Source organism: Daphnia magna, linkage group LG8, assembly GCF_020631705.1.
Source record: "Daphnia magna isolate NIES linkage group LG8, ASM2063170v1.1, whole genome shotgun sequence".
Classification (NCBI taxonomy): Eukaryota; Metazoa; Arthropoda; class Branchiopoda; order Diplostraca; family Daphniidae; genus Daphnia; species Daphnia magna.
In genome coordinates this window covers 4,144,946-4,163,107 of record NC_059189.1, presented here as the reverse complement: position 1 = coordinate 4,163,107, position 18,162 = coordinate 4,144,946, and the positions used below count along the sequence as shown (strand labels likewise).

Sequence of the window (18,162 nt, the reverse complement as noted above, 5' to 3'; positions counted from 1 at the left end):
TGAACCGTTTACTTTAAACTAGACCTTTAAAACAAATCTTATTCTTGTTTGAGAAAAGGCAACCGGTTGATTCTACTTCAATAACGTAAGCCTACAAGGAAAGACAAATAAAATGATTTACGAAAAATAAGGACAAGGATAAATGTCACACATTGCTCCATGGATGGAGCAGCGTATTAGCCGAAGGCTGAAATGGCGCGTGACATTGTCCGAAAGTATACTCATCATCAGTCAGTCAGTTTTGAAAGGGTGGGCTTCTCCCGCCGGGAGGGCATCTAGATCCCGTGACAAAGCATCATCCCAACGTTAAAACAAATACTGGCCCGCTCGTGGCCATGGGAATGACGTGGAAGGGCAACAGCAAAGCCTTCACGAAAACGGAGAAAAATAAAATGTCAAACTAGGGCGATGGGAACGAAGAGACACGATGAAACGAATTACGAAAAAACGAAAACAAAAGAAAAGAATTTTGATTTTTTTCGCAGTACGCCGTCGCTCATTAGATTCTACCTTAAGTTTCTACATCACCGACAACGTGAGTTTGAAAACCGTAACTCGCGCTTCAGCCGGTAATATCCGGATCGTATTGTGTCGATTAAACGATCAAGGACCCCAACGAACGGCACAAGGGATCGACGCAATATGATACATCGTTATGGATGAGCGCTCCATTGCCATTTCGGCACTCTCCGGGTGATGATGTACAAGTCACTTAAACAACTTAGGCCGTCCTAACAGAGTGAGACTCACATGAACCTATGAGAGAAAAACGATTAATTATTAGGAGACATGATTCGTATATTTCATTTGTAAGTACGCAGTTGTCTACGCACAAACCTGCGTCAATTTATGTCTCATAAAATATTATGCAATCTTCCTGCTATTACATAATAACAGAACGAGCCTATTCATCGCCTAATGAAAATAAAGCTTCGCGCCGTTGATACTATGAAACTCGATTATTTACAGCATTTTAAGTTACTTTGTGCCAATCATTTGTTAACCCTTTTTGTACGCTAGAGGGGAAACTGTAAGTCATTGCACGCGTCAGAAACGTGACCCAGATACTACAGAGTAATAGTCTGTGTTTTGCGACGACCTCCTGATGACACCTGCATCAAAATTCTACGCATCAATGCAATATGATTCTTACGTCAATCAAATGCGGATATTTTGCTGGCGAAACGAAACTCAATTAAAAAATTTACAAACATGACGTGAGAAAAACAATTAAACGTATGGTAAAAATAAACATCCTGTTGCATATTTCAGAGCAAAACAGTTGACATTCTCCATGGCAATATACGTGATGACGAATTTGGTGACCCATAGTCTGACATGACTGTGTGCACCATGTCATTGAATCAGGTGTTCCTTACAAACAAGCGTTTTCTATGCTAGTCGTTCAAAATAAACGTGTCCAAAATGACAACATGTGAATACGTCTAGAAAAGTTGTTTTTTTTTAAATTGAAATGAGAGAGAATTTCACAATACTTTGCCGTAAAAGACATTCAACTCGCTGCGACTAGCCTGTTTAAACCAACTCAGCACGTCTAACATTCTGCTCATCCGCAATAATTACCGAGTTGCACAAACAAGACGAATTAGTGATTGCACAAACAAGAACATTATCATCACGTGGCTTACTTCACGCTTAGCCTTTTCATAAATTTCAAAAACAAGGAATACATCAGATGAAGGTTGATAATACTAAAACACGACCAGCATTCCTACCGTAATTGGATTAAGGAATTGAAAATGTTGGTAACTGTCACACCAAGAACCTGTAACATTCATGTGATCTTTTCTGTTTGAAGGATTCCATTGAACGACACGTTGCCTCCCAGCCCACTTAGAAAATAAACATGTTTGATCTCAACAGTGATTCCGTTCGTTAAACCGAAAGAATCTCCCATCTGAAACTAAAAAAAAAACTACTAGAACTTACGGCAACGCATTTTAAGTGGATGCAAAGGTCTTTAAAGAAAAAAGATCGAACCCAAAGATATTTTGCTCAAAGGTTATTCCCTATTTCAATCTCTTAACGAGATGATGCTAAAGGCGATCGATAACGATCGACTGACCGTATTTTTTTAGCACTTTGGACGAAAAATTAAAGAAAGACTTGCCAATTCGTCTCCAGTCGTGCTCGAGGGTTTAGCAAATAGAACTGTGAGAGAGACACATTGGAGTGCAGCCTCTCGTGGTTGTTTGTTTATTCCATCGTCATCGGGAAGTTGAAATCATCGACCGAGTGCTCGATCTATACTACAAAAAATAAAAGATAGAAAATAAAACGGTTAGAATCGAATTAAAAGAGGCCGATCAAATGACACGTCAGACATCAGCTATGGAACAACGGTTGGGTGACTAACTAACGCAGTTTCTTGTGCTGTGCAAAAGTATGCCAAGTATGTCTAATTTCACTAACAACATAGAAGAAAAATGCTTTTCTAAGCATAAAAACAAGATTAAGGTGGCCGGGAAATAGTCTGTCCCTATTACAATTTTGCGCAGAGTTTTATTGTAATGATCTCTTTGTTGCTTAGTAAAACGCAAATATCTAGAAAATGTCATTACACGCTTCTCTCCTGTAGGTTTAATCGTTTTACACTTTCTCATTACCCAGTCTGATTAAATGCGTTTGTCCATAACTCTTTTTTTTTTTCCTCCTTTGTGTCTACGTGGCTCCGACCAACTTTTAAATCAATAATTTCCTTATAGAAAAGTAAAAATGTTTCTTTTTTCGGTTATTAATTTTATTCATAAAAAAGCGCAATGCTAAAAAACGGGGGTCGTTCTTAAGGCTGGCTCACGCAAGTTAAAAAGGGGATAGTCGTAAGTGGGATTTCATTAATTGTGTCGAATTTTATACGAATGTATCACCTGATCCTACTACGTGCTGCCCTTTAGCTTATCGGGATCCATTTCCCTCTTATCCAAGTATCCACCGCGTACGTGACACCGTAATGAAATTACCGTGACACGTAGGACAAGACAGATGACGGGGAGAACGACTGTCATTTGCAAGAGCACCGATCAGCCGCGATTTTCGAGTGTGTCGATGACACTGTACTCTCTATTGCATCCACACTGTATCGACTGTTAATCGATAAGCATTACAATAGAAGCGAGGACGTCCTAATTGAATAAACAATCCGTTCTCAACCTTTGTATCTTTACTATGTTTTCTTTAGTCAGTCGTCCAGAATGCAACCTAATAACAACGAAATCGAAAACAGCAATTAAACAATCGATGTTGTGGAAAACCCATTAAATTCCCCGCCATACCACGACCGCAATCCAACCAGCTTCTCGGATTCATGACGACGGATCGATAAAGATCGATCGATGGTGCTGTTGGATGAATGTCGCATAATGAGCTCTTATGACGACATAAAGGCTTCTATTTACTGTCACATTACACTATAGACTAGGGCCTCTTTCGCTTGCAAAGAATGAAGACGAGTATACGTATTACGTACGTACAATCCCTTTAGTTAGGCAAATCGTAGATTCCCTTTTGAATCCCGATAACTCAATTGAAAATAATTTTGAAATTGGCAGTAATATCTTTAAAGATGTTATTTTAAGCAAGCGATTTTCCAATTGGTTTTTGGAACGAAAAGTTTCCACCTGACGGTAGAAACGAGTTTGTTAACGGCTATATAGAAGTGAATGATCATAAAGAAAGAAATTTCGGCTAAAACGTTCCTTTGTAATACCCAAATACGATGCCACGAATTTGAGAGAAGTTAAATGGATAATGATATGGCGTGAAACGTGGATCGATAGAACAAAAACATTAGGGGAGAAAGTGCTTGGTAATCAAAAGCGATGTAGAGATCGATGTGCATTCGGCAGAAAATTGCTGCTTCGGGTTAGTTCTAAACGATTTGTTGAGCTTTTTCCCCGATTACAAGATTACTGCATTTCGTGTCAAATATATTCAGTTTCTTTCTAACACTAATTTCCCTTGGTCCCGTCAATCAGACGGGACATTCGACAGTTGGATTGTTCCAGATCGGAGGTATGCACGTTGCATGGGCGATAGAAATAAATTGAATCGTGCGTTCAACCATCTCAATTGCTTCTACTATCGGAATTGCCTATTGCAGAAGAAACGATACAAATGTTGGATCTTCGAAAATGAAGAGCCTCCAACGTACATCGATCTTCAGAAAGAAATTGAGCAAGCCCATTTTCATGTGCTTTTTAAAAGACATGCGATTGAACAAGAGACCCCAAATTTTATGGTAATGGCTTCTTTATCAGCACCTAAATCATGCTCACATGCAACAGTGAGAAATATAATAAAGGTTTTGGTGAAGTCATTCACATCTAAAAGCCAAGAACATATACTTGCATCACTCCAATTTGTTTGATGAGTGATAATATTTTCATTCCCGAGTATATTATTACTTTTATGAGAGGAGATAATTTAAAGATGGCTTACTATTCATTTTTGCTGATTCATCATGATGTATCCCAGCAAGGTATAATACTTGAAAGTTCAGATATAATCATGTCCATGAACGTAAACTTTATAATAAAAATACTTGTCATTACAACTTTATCAACTTACATCCTGGCACACAATAACTAACCTTCTTGTAATATAACAATGCAATCTAAAGTTTTAGCACAAGAGATGGAGGTGATGACCTCATCAGGTTGCCCAACCAGCAAATCATAAAATAATAGTCATTAATCTTGAATAGCACTCTGTGATGCACTAACTTTTACTCAATTTGTACCATATAAGCTAAAATTCATTAAACAAGGACACGTTCTCTACAATAATTTTACAATATCATGAACTTACGGCAACTGAAAGAACAAAACAAAAAGGTGCCATGTACCTCAAATCAAAGTATCGGTGATTGGAAGTTCAAACCAAGGAATAGACATCTTGGTACAACACAACGTTGCCACTGATTTTCCCATCGATTAAAAAAGCGTACCAGAAAGTTGTTTGCTTGCTTTTCCTTCAGTCATAATTTAGTATTTCAAATCTATGACTCTTCTCGCTTAAAAGAAAAAAAATTAAATGAAGTATCAAAATTGATAACGACGGGTACGATTAACAAACATGCCAAATATGACGGTCCCTTCGGGAATTTGGGTTTCTGCTCTTGAAATAAGTGGAATCAGTGTATTGAGGATGAGAATCAACGGACGATTATAAATACGTCAAGATCAGGCATACAAGCAGAGACAGATTTCAGTGTGCAGAATATACCTTGAGCATACAAAAAAAAATCGAATATATAACGCCCTAAAACTAGGGGAAAGAACGTGAGAAAGAAGATCAATAGAGCGAATCGGATTGAGGGGCAAAAGAGTTTTTTCTTTCAGCAACAAGTTGAACGTCATAATCAATAATATACGAAGAAAAATTGTGAACGAAAGCGAGAACATACCGGTTCCTTCCAACATACAAGCTTCTAACAGTGAATAAACAACAACATGAGAACGAGGAGATTGAATCTTTTCAAAGGCACTAAATTGCACGCTGTTATTTTCTTCTTCAAGAAGAGTTCATCATAGACAAAAGGAGGCAAATTCTAAACTCTTACTCTGCGTTTCTAGGAAAGAGGACATTAAGAAGAGTACGAAAAAAAAAAACAACAATTATTTTTGTTTGTGGCTTGGATTATCAGAAACTTTCAACAAATGATGCGGGAAACAAACCCGTCTTCCCTGTGCGGTGCAAAGTTCCCTTATACCAGCCATCGTCTCTTTTTTTGTGCACATAAACTATGTCACCGATACGCAGCTCCAACTCATACTCGCTGTTGGGTGGATACGGCGTGATGCAGCGAAACCTAAATTGACCACAGATGTTTTTCCTTTATAGTTTGACATCTCATACAAAAACTACCACTTGACGTACCTCTCACTCACGACGGGCGAAACGGGGCTTCTCACTCTCTTGTCTCGAGGGGTCACAATTGCAACGGAAGCCGCAGCCATCGCCTCGTGACTTGAGGCGCTAGTGGGGGTCGTCGCTGAAATGGAACGAGAGAACACCGACATGTTGCCCGAAGCGGGGATGATGTTGGGTCGGTGTTTGTTAGAGCGGAGCCGTTGCGAGCCTCCCATTGAGTGCCTTCCTTTTTCCTGTGATTTGGTTTCCGTTTCGCGTTCTAAGCGTTCCGGGCCTGGAAAAACTTGCAACAGCTGGCTCGGACACGACCCGGATCTGCATTCAAACACACAAGATTTCGATTAAGATTGAAGGTAAAACTAGGGATGGAAAAATTTCATAAAGCTAATAGAAAAATGGCAAACCTAATGTGCACCGGAGCTGCAGTCGGAGTATTACTACCTGTCTTGGAGACAGATGTATTAAAACCATCTTCAAAAACCGGATTGTCAATCGAGTATGGATGAAGTAGTGGAGGCGAAGATTTCTTACGACATGTGAATCTTTTCATCAAACTGACGCTCGCTTTTTCTTTGTCTTTCTTTTCTGGCTGAATTGGTGTGCTGGCCGGCTCAACTCCAACCGCTACTCCACCTCCTCCTATGGCTACATTGGGAGGTGGACTGATTAGCGTTGTGGCCCGCGGAGATAGCGCCGGAGCGGGAGCAGGAGTTGTAGCTAATCGTGCAACTACCGCCGCAGGAACTGATGCCGAGCTGGATGTACTTCCAGATATGGTCGACATGGGTTTATAGCCTTGTGACGATAATATAGGACTCATGACGGAACCGCTATTCTGTGCAGCTGGACTCAAGGCTCGCGGAGGGAGTTTTGGAGGCGGATGGACTACACTAGCCTGAATGTTGGACCGAGTAGACGTCATAACCTGAGGAGCAATTGGCGCGGGAGGAGGAGGATTAGACTGAGGATGTGGCTGTGACCGGACAACCTGAACGTAGTTGCCAGGGAAAACTCCAATCTTCTGTGTGCGAACGCTGGACCCTTTAAACCAGCCATCTTGGCATTTTTCACTGACGGTATACAGAGCACCTTTCCGGAGTTCTAATTCGTCAGCTTTCTGAGGCTTGTATGGATACAGGGCAATATAGAGGGCCGGGGGAGTCATAAATGATGGTGGACCAGACGGAGGAGGTGAGCTAACACCCGGAACCTAAGGGGAAAAAAATAATATTATAATAATAAATAATATAATATGATTGTGTTTATGAAAACTCACCAGAGGCTGAAGTTCGCTTTCCGATGAGCTAACCGCAAGACCTCGATGGCGGGTTGATATTTCTATAGATCGGCGGTTGAACTGAGTTGGATGTGTTTGCTGGTTTACGTTTAGACTAAAACGCTTTTCACGCGGTACAACACGATTTACGCTTGATGTTACGCTTGATGGGGACGAATCTGAACTCGTAGTCGCTGGGGTAGTTGACGGGGAAGACGTTGAAACTGAATTTGTCATACTGTTCAGTGAATTTTGAAGATTGTCTGTGACGGGTAAAGCTGGAGCTGAACGTGATGGTCCAGGTTGAAAATTCGTAGATATTTTCATCAGTAGCTTAGCGGCGCTGTTCATTTCGACAAACGAAATAGGAAATATACCAATTCGTTCGGTGAGTCTTCCTTCAGCCCAGTTCTCATCAACTCTTCGAATAACCGTCACCACGGCCCCTTTGTTAAACGTCAGGCAATCTTTTTCGTCTTCAGCAGTCATCTTGAAATCGTACAATGCAACGCATTGGGGTACAGTTGCATTGGGTAGAGGGGTTAGAACTTGGACATAAGAGGCTGGGAAGAAACCTTGGCTTAAATTTTTCTCACCATGGTACCAATTGGCATCAACTCTCTTCTTTAGAATAATGATGTCACCTTTCTTGAAGCCCAGATCTCCTGGTTCTTGGGGCATGTAATCATACAATGCTTTGGCACATGGCTGATGTAGGGATACAGAGTTTTTTGGTGCAGATTCTATCTTCCCATGTACATCAGGATGAATCTTGGGATGTTGTTGTTGCTGCTGTTGAGGAAGAACACATGCAATTGGTATGTTTGTATTGTGAGAGGTTTCTTGTGTCTGAGGTTGGATTGCTATTGGAGTATCTCCAGCAAGTTTTGTTCTAGGAACGTTTTTCATCCCTTCCAAAATCCTCATGAGCAGTACATTGGGTGGTAGGTCTTCCAGTTTTGTTGTAACAAGGACTCTGCATTCCGGACATCTTAATTCTTTCTGGGTGGTAATGATTTCTTCTAAACATTTCTTGCAAAATGTGTGCTGGCAGGGCAGGACACGGCTGGAAATGTCTAAACGTTCTAGGCATACAGAGCATTCCAGCAGGTCATTCAACATCCATTCTTCCATTGTAGAAAACCTTCAAGAAGAAATATCTTCAGTTATTACCAGGTCATTTTTTTTTTGCTCAAACCCGGCTGAATGCTCGAAAAAGCTCGTGAGCGTAAACTGCCAAGATAAATATAGCTGCCCAGCCCATGAGAAGAAACCAACTCTCATAACAAACACTCCATCTTAAGATCTAATTCTTGTGTAGTACAAACGTAAATTATCGCACAAAATACAAAACTAATTCCCATTTAACGTACACTTGCAGCCACAGTTGATTACGAGACGCTAAAACAAAGGTAGCGAAATGACGGTTTCACGTATTTCTCTTCTTCCTTTACCGGAAGTCTTTTTTTTCCAGTGCATTCCGGCCATCTAGCGGCAAACGCGCCAAGCTTGGACATCCGGAATTGATTTTCCCCTCCCCCAATTCTGTTACAACAATATACCCTACGGCTTTAACATATTGAGCTATTTTCTCATGAAATTTTTTTGAGTACTTACCGGTTTCTTATGGGAACGGATGGACTTGCCGGTTAGTACGATACGTAATCAGAGAGCAGATTTTAGACTGAAACGTACTTTTCATAATGGTGGTAGTTATTAAAGAATTTATACCGTAAAACATCCTGCTCGTGATAACAGCAGTCTAGACCTGAAAGAACGTCATCAAATGCTAACGTACAAATTCTTCAATTATCACAACAATTTTTTTATTGCAGTATTAACTTTAATACTGTTATCACTTTTACTATATGAACCTGGGTTTTTTTCCCCTAATCTTTGTACAGCAGCGCGCACGTGAATCTCATGCCTCGAAATTGACACTTAGGGCCTAAGTTACATTGTATAACGCGTCAAAGTAAACAGCAAAATAGCGAACAGCTAAACTGGAAAACACATATCTTTAGAACAAAGTCTAGGTAAGGAACGTATTGAACGCAAACAGCCACAAAAAATAACTGAGATAAATGAAATAAAATTAACAGACTAGGACTTATAAAAAAAAACCCAAACGCAAAATACTCTAGGCTGTTCTGTTAAATTGACACCCGTTATACTTAATGATAAGTCTATACTTCACGTGGCAGATGGTTTCCTAGCTGGAGGTTTGAATTTTTTTCGAACAAGCGGTGATGCACATCCGTTCCAAGGTGACAAGGCAGGTGGCTCCGGATATTTCTCCAGAAGTCTTGCACGGTTTATTGTGAGATTCGATGATGTGGGCGTTTCATTCTTTTTACCATTAGTAGAGCAGACGACACCGGTGGGAGTAAACATTCCACCTCTCCCAGACGCTTCCTTTCCGTATCTCGGTGTGGCTTGCTGAGGAGTGGCGTTTCCCAAAAGAACGTCCACCTGCCCTTCGGCTTCAGTCACGCAGCCATTTGGATCCTTTACTGATTGCTTAAGGTCTTGAAGTGCGGTGTCCAAATGCTTGAGTGCGGGTCTGAAAACGTGAGCTTTAAATTAACGCTAACTGAATAATACAAATATCTTATCTATAAGTGTACCGACCTGGAACTGACCAATGTGCCTTCATAAATAAACGCAAATTGAAGCTTAGAAGCGGTCCTACAGGCCGTTGCCCTCCACTGCAAATTTGAAAAGGCCAAGAAAGATCCGACAACAATGACGTCGGCTAGGGCATAATCTTCTAGACTCCCCCAACATTTCACGCCAAAATAAGTCGTCCCTATAGATAACACAACTTATGAAAGAAACAATACGAAGTTTGACCATTATTTAATTTAAAAGTTACCGTCTGAAAGTATTGCTGTTTGAAACGGACCTTTGCTTTGTTGTTGACCAACATAAACCACTAGCCCTACGATATCCAACTCATTAAACATTGGCTTGAAGCCAAGTTGGTTTGCTGTAGAAAAAGGTATGACACTCCTCGCCAAACTTTGGAGGAGCTAAAACGTAAAAACGACAAGATGAGACTCAAATTAACTAGTATACGAATTAGAGTCTCTTTACAGGAGTGTCGGTCGTCTGCTTCACATCGCTCCACAAAGTGTTCTTCATAGCGTTGAGCTGCAGTTCCCCGAATCGCAAACCCGCAGCATTGACATTGTACAAACGGTATGCTCGTCCCTCCCTCAAGTGATGCTGCAGTTCTTCGGTGGGCCTCCAAATGGAAACGATTGCAGAATTAGAACTAGTGGCACGGGCATCAATTACGCGTATCTTAAGCATTGGCACTCCTTCTACCTATCAGTAGAACAACGATAAAATACTTTTGAACTCGTGTGAGCATAAATAATAATTTTTTTGTACCGATTTCATGTTCATCTGCATTCGTTTCTGAGCTTCGGCAAGAATCCGAGATCGCTTTTCTTCGTCTGTTAGATTGATTCCTTTCTTATGACGGCGATCACCATCAGCTCTCGATCGCTTCCTTTCTTGTTCATCTTCTTCTCGCTCAATGTCCTCTACAACTTTTTCCATCATACGCTCGTAGCGTACTGCTGCGCTTTCTGTTATTCGCCTGTACTGTCGCTCGCCACGAAATATCGTTTTGCCTTAAAACATGAGACGAACAATCTCAATACAATGAAAAATATAAAATTAAAAAAGAAAGCACTTAAGATTACCATCTGGTGCCTTCTCCATGTATGTCACGGGATATACCCGGATGATATGAACTCGAATATGGGAGATGACACCTCCATCAGGGAGAATGGAGGCTAACGCGATTGGAAATGGTAAGGGTTTGGAATAAAATCCCAATTTGGAATCCCAACGTGCACGCCGTGTTGAGTTTGCTGATATCTACTTTGAAAATAACGTCAATTCCACGTCAGCGTTAATTGCAAAGACCAACGACTTTGCTTTACCTTCAAGTAGGTATCAGAACCCTTTTCTAGGGGAGCGGATGGACCAGGCGACACGAGTTCGGCGCCAGAAATTACTAGTTTAACACCAGCGAATATTTTGTTCTTTTCGATAAGTTGCTGCATTGCGGAATCACAGTGGGCTTCTATGCTGTACCATCCGTCGGTCAACTCCAAAATTGTAGGGGATCGGATTTCGACCACACAGAGTATCATCGTTTTTGCCGCAGTATCATCCTAGAGACAAAAGACAATAAAAAATAAATAAATAAACAAAAAATAATAATAATAAATTAAAATTAAAATAAAAACGAAATAAAAAATAGAAAAAATAAATTTCAATATCTATCGGGATGGGGTGTCTATGCGGTAGGCAAACCTGCTCGATAATGCGTCGAAGGGAAGACCTTTGGCAATGGTCGATTTCTTTGTCATAACGATATTTTAACTGTTCAAGTACGTTAGACAGTGTTAGTCCTTCCCGAGCAAAAAGAGATGGCATCCTTAGCTCCATAGAAGCAAGCTTCCAGACGATCCAGCGATAATGGTTGCGTATTCATTCCCAGCTGATAAGAGTTGGATCAACGTTCTCCGAGGCAAGCAAACTTGCTCCAATCTCCTCGCAACCAATGGTATTCTCATCACTAAATATTACCAAAAATTCGCCTGTAAAGGAACAGAACGATAACGCATTATGATTTATAAGAAAAATGTTTGTTATTAGAATTTACCAATTTGCATTCCTTTAGAATTTTCTAGACAATCATCAATCGGGAAATGATCCCAAGCACAAAAATTAAATGATGAAGCATTTGAAGCTCGGACGAGGCAGACTGACGTTAACACACCATGATCTTCTAACAGTTTGTATGGAGGTAACATCTCCGGTAATGAACATTTACCAATCAACTCTCTCCACGTTTTCTTCGGAACAATTTCATCTTTCTTTAGTCGATAGAGGTACCCCGCTTTTATTGAGGATTTTATGGATTTCGATTGTTTACATTGGATGAGCGACATTTGTTCTTGACGAGCAATCCTTCTTAAAGCTCTTATCTTTGCTGACACAGCGGAAGATTCAAATGCCGACGGGGTTCCTGAGATAGGCGTTCGAGATAGCTGTTTTTGAGGGCTATGAGTGATATTGTTTCTCTTCTTTGTTCTTTTCGTCTTTTTGCCAATAGTTGGCGATGACACCCAGTAATCATCACAATCGTTGTCATTTTTATCTTCGACTTTGGTTTTCTGATCGGTATTTTCATTTTTCACAGATAAACAAGGTGCACTAGAGTTCGGATTCAGCTTATCTGTATGCTCTCTTTCTTCGATTGTATTATGGATGTCTTCCACCAAAAGATTTTCTTCGAAAATTTTACGAGCTCTACACAATGACGACTCAGATATTTTTACGTCTTTTCCGCTCGCAGTGTTAAATCCAACGGTCAGCGGAACTTGAAGTGGGATAGCATGGTTATTTTCGACCAACGGAAATGTTGATTTAAGAGCAGGCATTAATTTCTTGGGAGCTTTGAACGAAGTTCTGGACCGCATCTTGAAACACACTGAAGAAGCTGATGTTTGTTTGGAGTCAACTGTGGATTTTTCAATGACATCTGATACACGACATAATTGTGCTTGCGAATCTACGCTATTTTCTTCTTCAATGTTTGTTCCATAAACATCATCTAGCAGCGCTTGACCTCGAGCAACAGCTTCTTTCGACACGACTATATTTTTGCCAATGGCCATGCTGAAACTAGCCAGAGGAACGTCAATAGGTTCTGTATCACAAGTCTTGAAACTCAGAGAAAAAAGACCTGGATTGTGCAATCGACTTTTCGGAAACGGCGACTTTTTTGCCGCTTGCAGTACTGAATCCAACAGTTTTGGGATATGTGGGAGCATATGACGGCGTAGCTTCGCTGACTTCGGAAAACATACTTTGGCCCCTGTTCATTGCTTCTTCAGAAACTGCAAGGAGCTTTCCATTTGCGGTACTGAAGCCTATCGTTAATGGGATTGATGCATCATTGGAACTGCATAGCAATGTTTGATCACAGTTCCAAACTTTTTTCGGAACCCCTCCGCCACAGGAATCGTTGAGCTTTTGATAGTTTTCACGCTTATTTGGATTAATTGTAAAGTTGGAATCACCATTGGCGATTTCTTCAAGTTTAGCTCTTGCCTGATCCATAGCTGTTTCTGAGATGGTGAGTTTTTTACCCCCGGCAGTGCTGAACCCAACCAGTTCCGGATATTCGGTTACAACAGACAATTGAGTTTCATCGACGAAGTTGTTTAAGGTTTGGCCCTTAGCTTCGCCAGAAGAAAGACCATCCTTGGCTTTGGCCTTATTGAACCCTGTCACCTGTGAGTTGTCATGGTTATTTTCGTGTAAAATTTTGCTGCAATTCCAAGCTTGTTCAGGAAACTTCTTTTCCATTAGATATACTGAAGTTGGTTTTAATCGATCGGTTTGGTAGTGGCATTCTATATTCTCTGTCAAACTCTTCTAATTTACATCTTGGTTGATCTATCTTGGAGTATGTTCCTTTTTCCCAGTCGGCAGTGCTGAACCCAACAGATTCTGATGTAATTTGTGGGGCAACAGTTCCGCAGTATTTTTGTCTTATACACGACGATGGTGCCTGGATAGTTTCGACGTTGATATTTGTTTGGGTAATCGTTTCAACTTCATCGGTTTCGATTTGAAACGGGCCATGTAAGTTGTTCTCAAATAGGCGCTTTGAAGTCCCCAAGAGGCACGGTGAAGAAACTTCAGAATTGCTAATGGACAACTTACGAGGTTCAGTAGCTTCTTTTTGCTGAAGGTTGCTATAGTGCGACGTGTGATATGAAATGTCCTTGTGACCCTTAATCAAACTGTCATGTGAAAAATCAAGACTCTTTCTAACTTCTTTAACATTTTTCTGCCACTTTTTTTCAACAAGAGCACTAGGGGATAACTCTTTTGCCACTGTTGCTCCAGACTGTTGTTGTTTCAAGTATTTAATTGGATTTGCCATCTGGGATTTTCCAACAATTTTTATGTAAATCGGCTCAGGATAAATAAACTTTGAGACAGGTTTGTTCAGAAGTTTGAGCAAGTCTTCTGCATTTAAGTAAGCATTCTTCTTCCTCGCTTTCTAAATTAGATATTCTTTCAGAAGAATGTGTTCTCTCCGTCAACTTAATTGAACTATTCACATCATTTTCTATGGATGAATTTTTCTCCTCATTGTGGAATAAGTGACATGGCTGCAAAAGCTAAAAAAAAATAAAATAATCAATCAAAATAAACAAAGTTGTTTAACAAATACCTTTGATTTGTTTTCAAGCATTTTTTGTACATCAAGCTTTATTATTCCTGGAATACTCAAGTTATTATTTGGGGGAGTTTCCATGGTAGCTGACCAAGAAACATCAAGTTCTTGATTGATGCCCAAACTCTCTATTAGAGCTGGAGTGCCTTTACAAGCAGAGGCTGGAGCATTTAAATCTGGAGTAGTTGCATGGAAGACTGGGCTCCATATTGGAAATTTAGGGTTCACAGGAGTGCGGAAGGCGTTTGTGGCTACGCGATCGGGCGTAGTCTCAAGATTGTCATGGTTCATTTGACTACTTGTAGCTTAAATGAGCTACAAAGCAGTGCTTGCCCTTGAATCAATAGCTCATAGTAATTACCCAAAACACTGTTGCACAAAGAAATACTTTATCCCCTAAGTAGGTGGACTTCTAATTCAATGTACTCTTTGTTATGCAGATTTATTTATAAGAGAACTACAATGGTAGTGATAGCGTACGTACCACAAAAGATTCCCGCTTAATGGCCTATTAGTCTTTTTGTTTCTCTCACGCAACAATTATCTGACTTCGAACTCAATTCAAAACACGTCTGGACAAGGAAGTAGTTGTTGATTGCCAGATCAAAACACAATATAGTCTCGATTCTAGATCCAGATCAAATCGTAATATTTCATTTATCATAAATTTATACCTCAAGAATTTTTTATTAAAATTTTATTTTTTCGCAAAAAAAAAAGTGAAAACATGAATTACATTCGGTGGCCACTGTGACTGTGAAGGCGGTTGTTTGTTTGTGGCATTTAGTCGTAATACCTCCCGGAGGCCCAAATAGAAAAACGAAAACACGTGTTGAAAGCTTGTCGAAAGCTGAAGTTTACAACTTGGAATATTTTCAACTATTTCTACGTATTTAAACGTTATTTCTTCTCAATTTTAGTTGTATAAGAGTCCATGCAGTACGACGGCTCAGTGAGTTCCATTAGGTAGGTATTGGCTGAAAGTGTTCCTTTAGGGGGTTTTTTCCCTACACTTTATAGGAGATCTCTATGCATACTCTGTATTCAACAGCTTTTATTTGTTTATATTTTTTACCCACTATCTACTGAAACCAAAGTTTTTAATCCAGTTCAAAATCTGGCTTTTCACAAAATAATTACTAGCTTTCACTATCTGTTGTTGCCTGGAATCAGTTTTATATCCAAATTGTATTTTTTACAGGGCTGTTCAGAAGTGTCTTACTCCCAAAGATAGTCTCTGGATTTCCCAGAACGGCTCAACACTCAGTGGATTGGTAAAGTCTTCGGAGATGTCTCTCTCTACTGAAAGCCAGTTGGAGCTTGAAACTCACCATTCAAGCACAATATTTTGTGACATGATGTCCCCTGATGAATGGAAGAGTTCACTTCCTTTGGTTTTTCAGCAAAATGGGGCTTGTTCAATAGCCAATTCACCAACATCTCCATCAAATTCAATAGAAGACCTTGTTTTAGAACTTGAAAATAGCAGTCAGGATGTTGATTTGGGAAGCCCGTTTGCAGGCTGCCCTGGTAAATTTGTATATGTTTTATTGTTTTAAGGATGTGATGCATTTTTAATTCTTCTTATTAACAATTCTCTGTAGACAATCTGCTGTTCAAAGTATCCTCAACAGATAAATATGAGGAAGACGAATTAGTTTGCAATATGGATACTGATGCAAATGATATGCTGTATGAAATGATGGAGACTGAGAAAGAGATTGGTAATGCATGGACAAAAAAAATTAAAGATTGATTTCATTAAATCTAATGTATCGTTTATAAAGATCCCTGCACGAAAATTCCACTACAAAACGATAAGCCACAATCTCTTGTAGAGAATCGGTGCGGAACTTGAAGCAGAAGAAATAGGAAATCGACAAAAATCTTCAGATCCCCTTTCCACATTTTTACAGTTAGTTGATAAGAGCAAGTCAGGTCAAGTTCCTGCTCAAGTGACGCATCTCACAGCTACACGAGAACCACAGTTTGGGGCAACCGAAAATGCATCGATATCTGAGAAAGAGAAAAAAGAAGCTTCCCTTCAACGTCTGACTAGCCGACTAGCGAACGTTATCCATTGTAACAGCCCGGATAACGCCAACATCCTGCAGAAAGTAAAAATCCTAAAGAATCACGCGTCGTTTATGTTATTCTCAGTTGTCCGTGTTTCCCTTTAGGCCACTTCCACCATTTCGACATTGCGTCAGCAGGCTTGCGATTTGATGTCGACTTACTCTCAACTAAAGTTTCAAAACGATGAACTTATTCAGAAACAGCAACAGTTACATTCCGGTACCTATTGTTAACGAAAACTAGGTGCAAATGTAATCTGTGTTTAATGTGTTTATTTAATTAGAACAATTCTTAGGTGAATCAAGTGAAACTCTGAGTGGTTGCCCTTTGATCATTGAGGTGCTTATTCCATCCCGTGGTGCAAAAAAAGCCTTCGATTCAGCACCCCTTTACCATCATATTCCTATAGAAGACGGTCAAATACCTATCACTTCTGGAGACGAGTCTTTTTCCATGGCGGATGATATATTAGAAGAACCTTATGAGGAACAATATGGTATACATAATACAATATACAAAATGAAATCCAACAATAAAATGAAAAATTTGTCTTGCAGATGCCCAAACTCATTTGCGTCTCGTGCCGTCGAAGGCAAACCCCTGCAAAAATAAGAAACTTCCTTGTCAATTGGGATGTATTTGTTCCAGTCTAGAGGCCGGTAAGCTTCCCATCGAACATTGCAAAAATCCAAGTTGTATGCTGGAATCCAGGTGTACCCAACCACATGATCCTTCACATACTTCCAATATCGTATTCCCAATCACAAAAGAGAGAAGGACTGCTGACATCGAGGAAGGTAAACGGGAGTCGAACCTAAACCCGGAATCTATCTCAACGAGAAGGCGTTCTAGAACCACGAAAGTGTCAGAATTGCGTTCCAGTGGATCTTCGTCTAAAAATAAAATTCCACTCGTAAAAATGGAGCGTCGCAGTCGTGAAAGACCTAAAAAGAATGTGATTTTTCTCAATGATCCCAAAATTGATCCTAAGGATCCAAAATTGTTAAACGATTGTAATGTTTGTCTGGTTAAGTTAGATCCTAGAGCTCTACATAGGAAACCAAACGGCTCCTTTGATGCAAAACTCTACATGAAATGCTACGTCACCTTACAGAGGCTTCAAACGAAGCAGGATCAGCCCCTTTTTTGCACGTACGATAGATAAAATAATTGCGTTTGTCATCTCGGACCTATCACCGACCATTGATGTTTTAAAACGATCTCTCATACTTATTATGGAGATGTTTGGAATTCATCCCCTCCGAGATTTCGTGTTTCATGTTTGTTGGTTTTTCTTTTACATAAAAAAATTCTGCGATTATCCATTCGTGAACGTCAAAATGAAGACAAAAGGCAGCCTCGCAGGAAAGACGTTGCATGCAGGTTATGTTACGGTGGTATCGAAATTTTTAACGAGTTTTATGATTCCCTTCAGAATGGTGAATATATAGGTTGTCATTTCATTTCCTTTCGTGTTTTTTTATAACCCAGTTGCCTTCATCCCTGTATTTAAGATCTTTAGAGCCGTTCATTAATACAAATTTTGCAAGGTCAATAAAATTAAACCTAGACCTTTTTTTTTTTAGAATGTTAAAGAGTTCACTGACATCACGGTGATGATGATGTGGTTCATGACTTGACG

At 40.0% G+C, this 18,162-nt stretch overlaps 3 protein-coding genes and 1 long non-coding RNA gene across 4 annotated transcripts; 1 reads left to right on the top strand and 3 right to left on the bottom strand.

Annotated features, from left to right (window-relative positions):
- Positions 1–2,135: 2,135 nt before the first annotated feature.
- Positions 2,136–4,857, bottom strand: LOC116929032. The gene is made up of 3 exons (XR_004397555.2): positions 4,610–4,857; positions 4,459–4,544; positions 2,136–2,270 (listed from the first exon to the last, which is right to left on the bottom strand). It is a non-coding gene; the product is annotated as an uncharacterized LOC116929032 (long non-coding RNA).
- A 286-nt stretch (positions 4,858–5,143) lies between these two features.
- Positions 5,144–8,922, bottom strand: LOC116929011 (E3 ubiquitin-protein ligase SH3RF1). The gene is made up of 5 exons (XM_032936163.2): positions 8,786–8,922; positions 7,169–8,312; positions 6,297–7,102; positions 5,899–6,207; positions 5,144–5,830 (listed from the first exon to the last, which is right to left on the bottom strand). The coding sequence occupies exons 2-5, from the start codon at positions 8,300–8,302 to the stop codon at positions 5,662–5,664; spliced, it is 2,418 nt and encodes an 805-aa protein (XP_032792054.2). The 5' UTR covers positions 8,303–8,312; positions 8,786–8,922; the 3' UTR covers positions 5,144–5,661.
- Positions 8,923–8,972: 50 nt separating this feature from the next.
- On the bottom strand, positions 8,973–14,735 carry LOC116929007 (breast cancer type 2 susceptibility protein homolog). The gene is given in 13 exon segments (XM_032936157.2): positions 8,973–9,731; positions 9,800–9,977; positions 10,044–10,200; positions 10,265–10,498; positions 10,565–10,809; positions 10,882–11,059; positions 11,125–11,358; positions 11,501–11,787; positions 11,853–12,909; positions 12,911–13,629; positions 13,631–14,251; positions 14,253–14,388; positions 14,442–14,735. Coding segments are annotated over 13 exon segments (4,710 nt in total). The 3' UTR covers positions 8,973–9,361.
- A 219-nt stretch (positions 14,736–14,954) lies between these two features.
- On the top strand, positions 14,955–18,080 carry LOC116929013. The gene is made up of 9 exons (XM_045177931.1): positions 14,955–15,089; positions 15,165–15,410; positions 15,646–15,974; positions 16,049–16,168; positions 16,232–16,254; positions 16,286–16,561; positions 16,625–16,739; positions 16,804–17,016; positions 17,078–18,080. The coding sequence occupies exons 2-9, from the start codon at positions 15,379–15,381 to the stop codon at positions 17,683–17,685; spliced, it is 1,716 nt and encodes a 571-aa protein (XP_045033866.1). The 5' UTR covers positions 14,955–15,089; positions 15,165–15,378; the 3' UTR covers positions 17,686–18,080.
- The last annotated feature ends 82 nt before the right edge of the window (positions 18,081–18,162 follow it).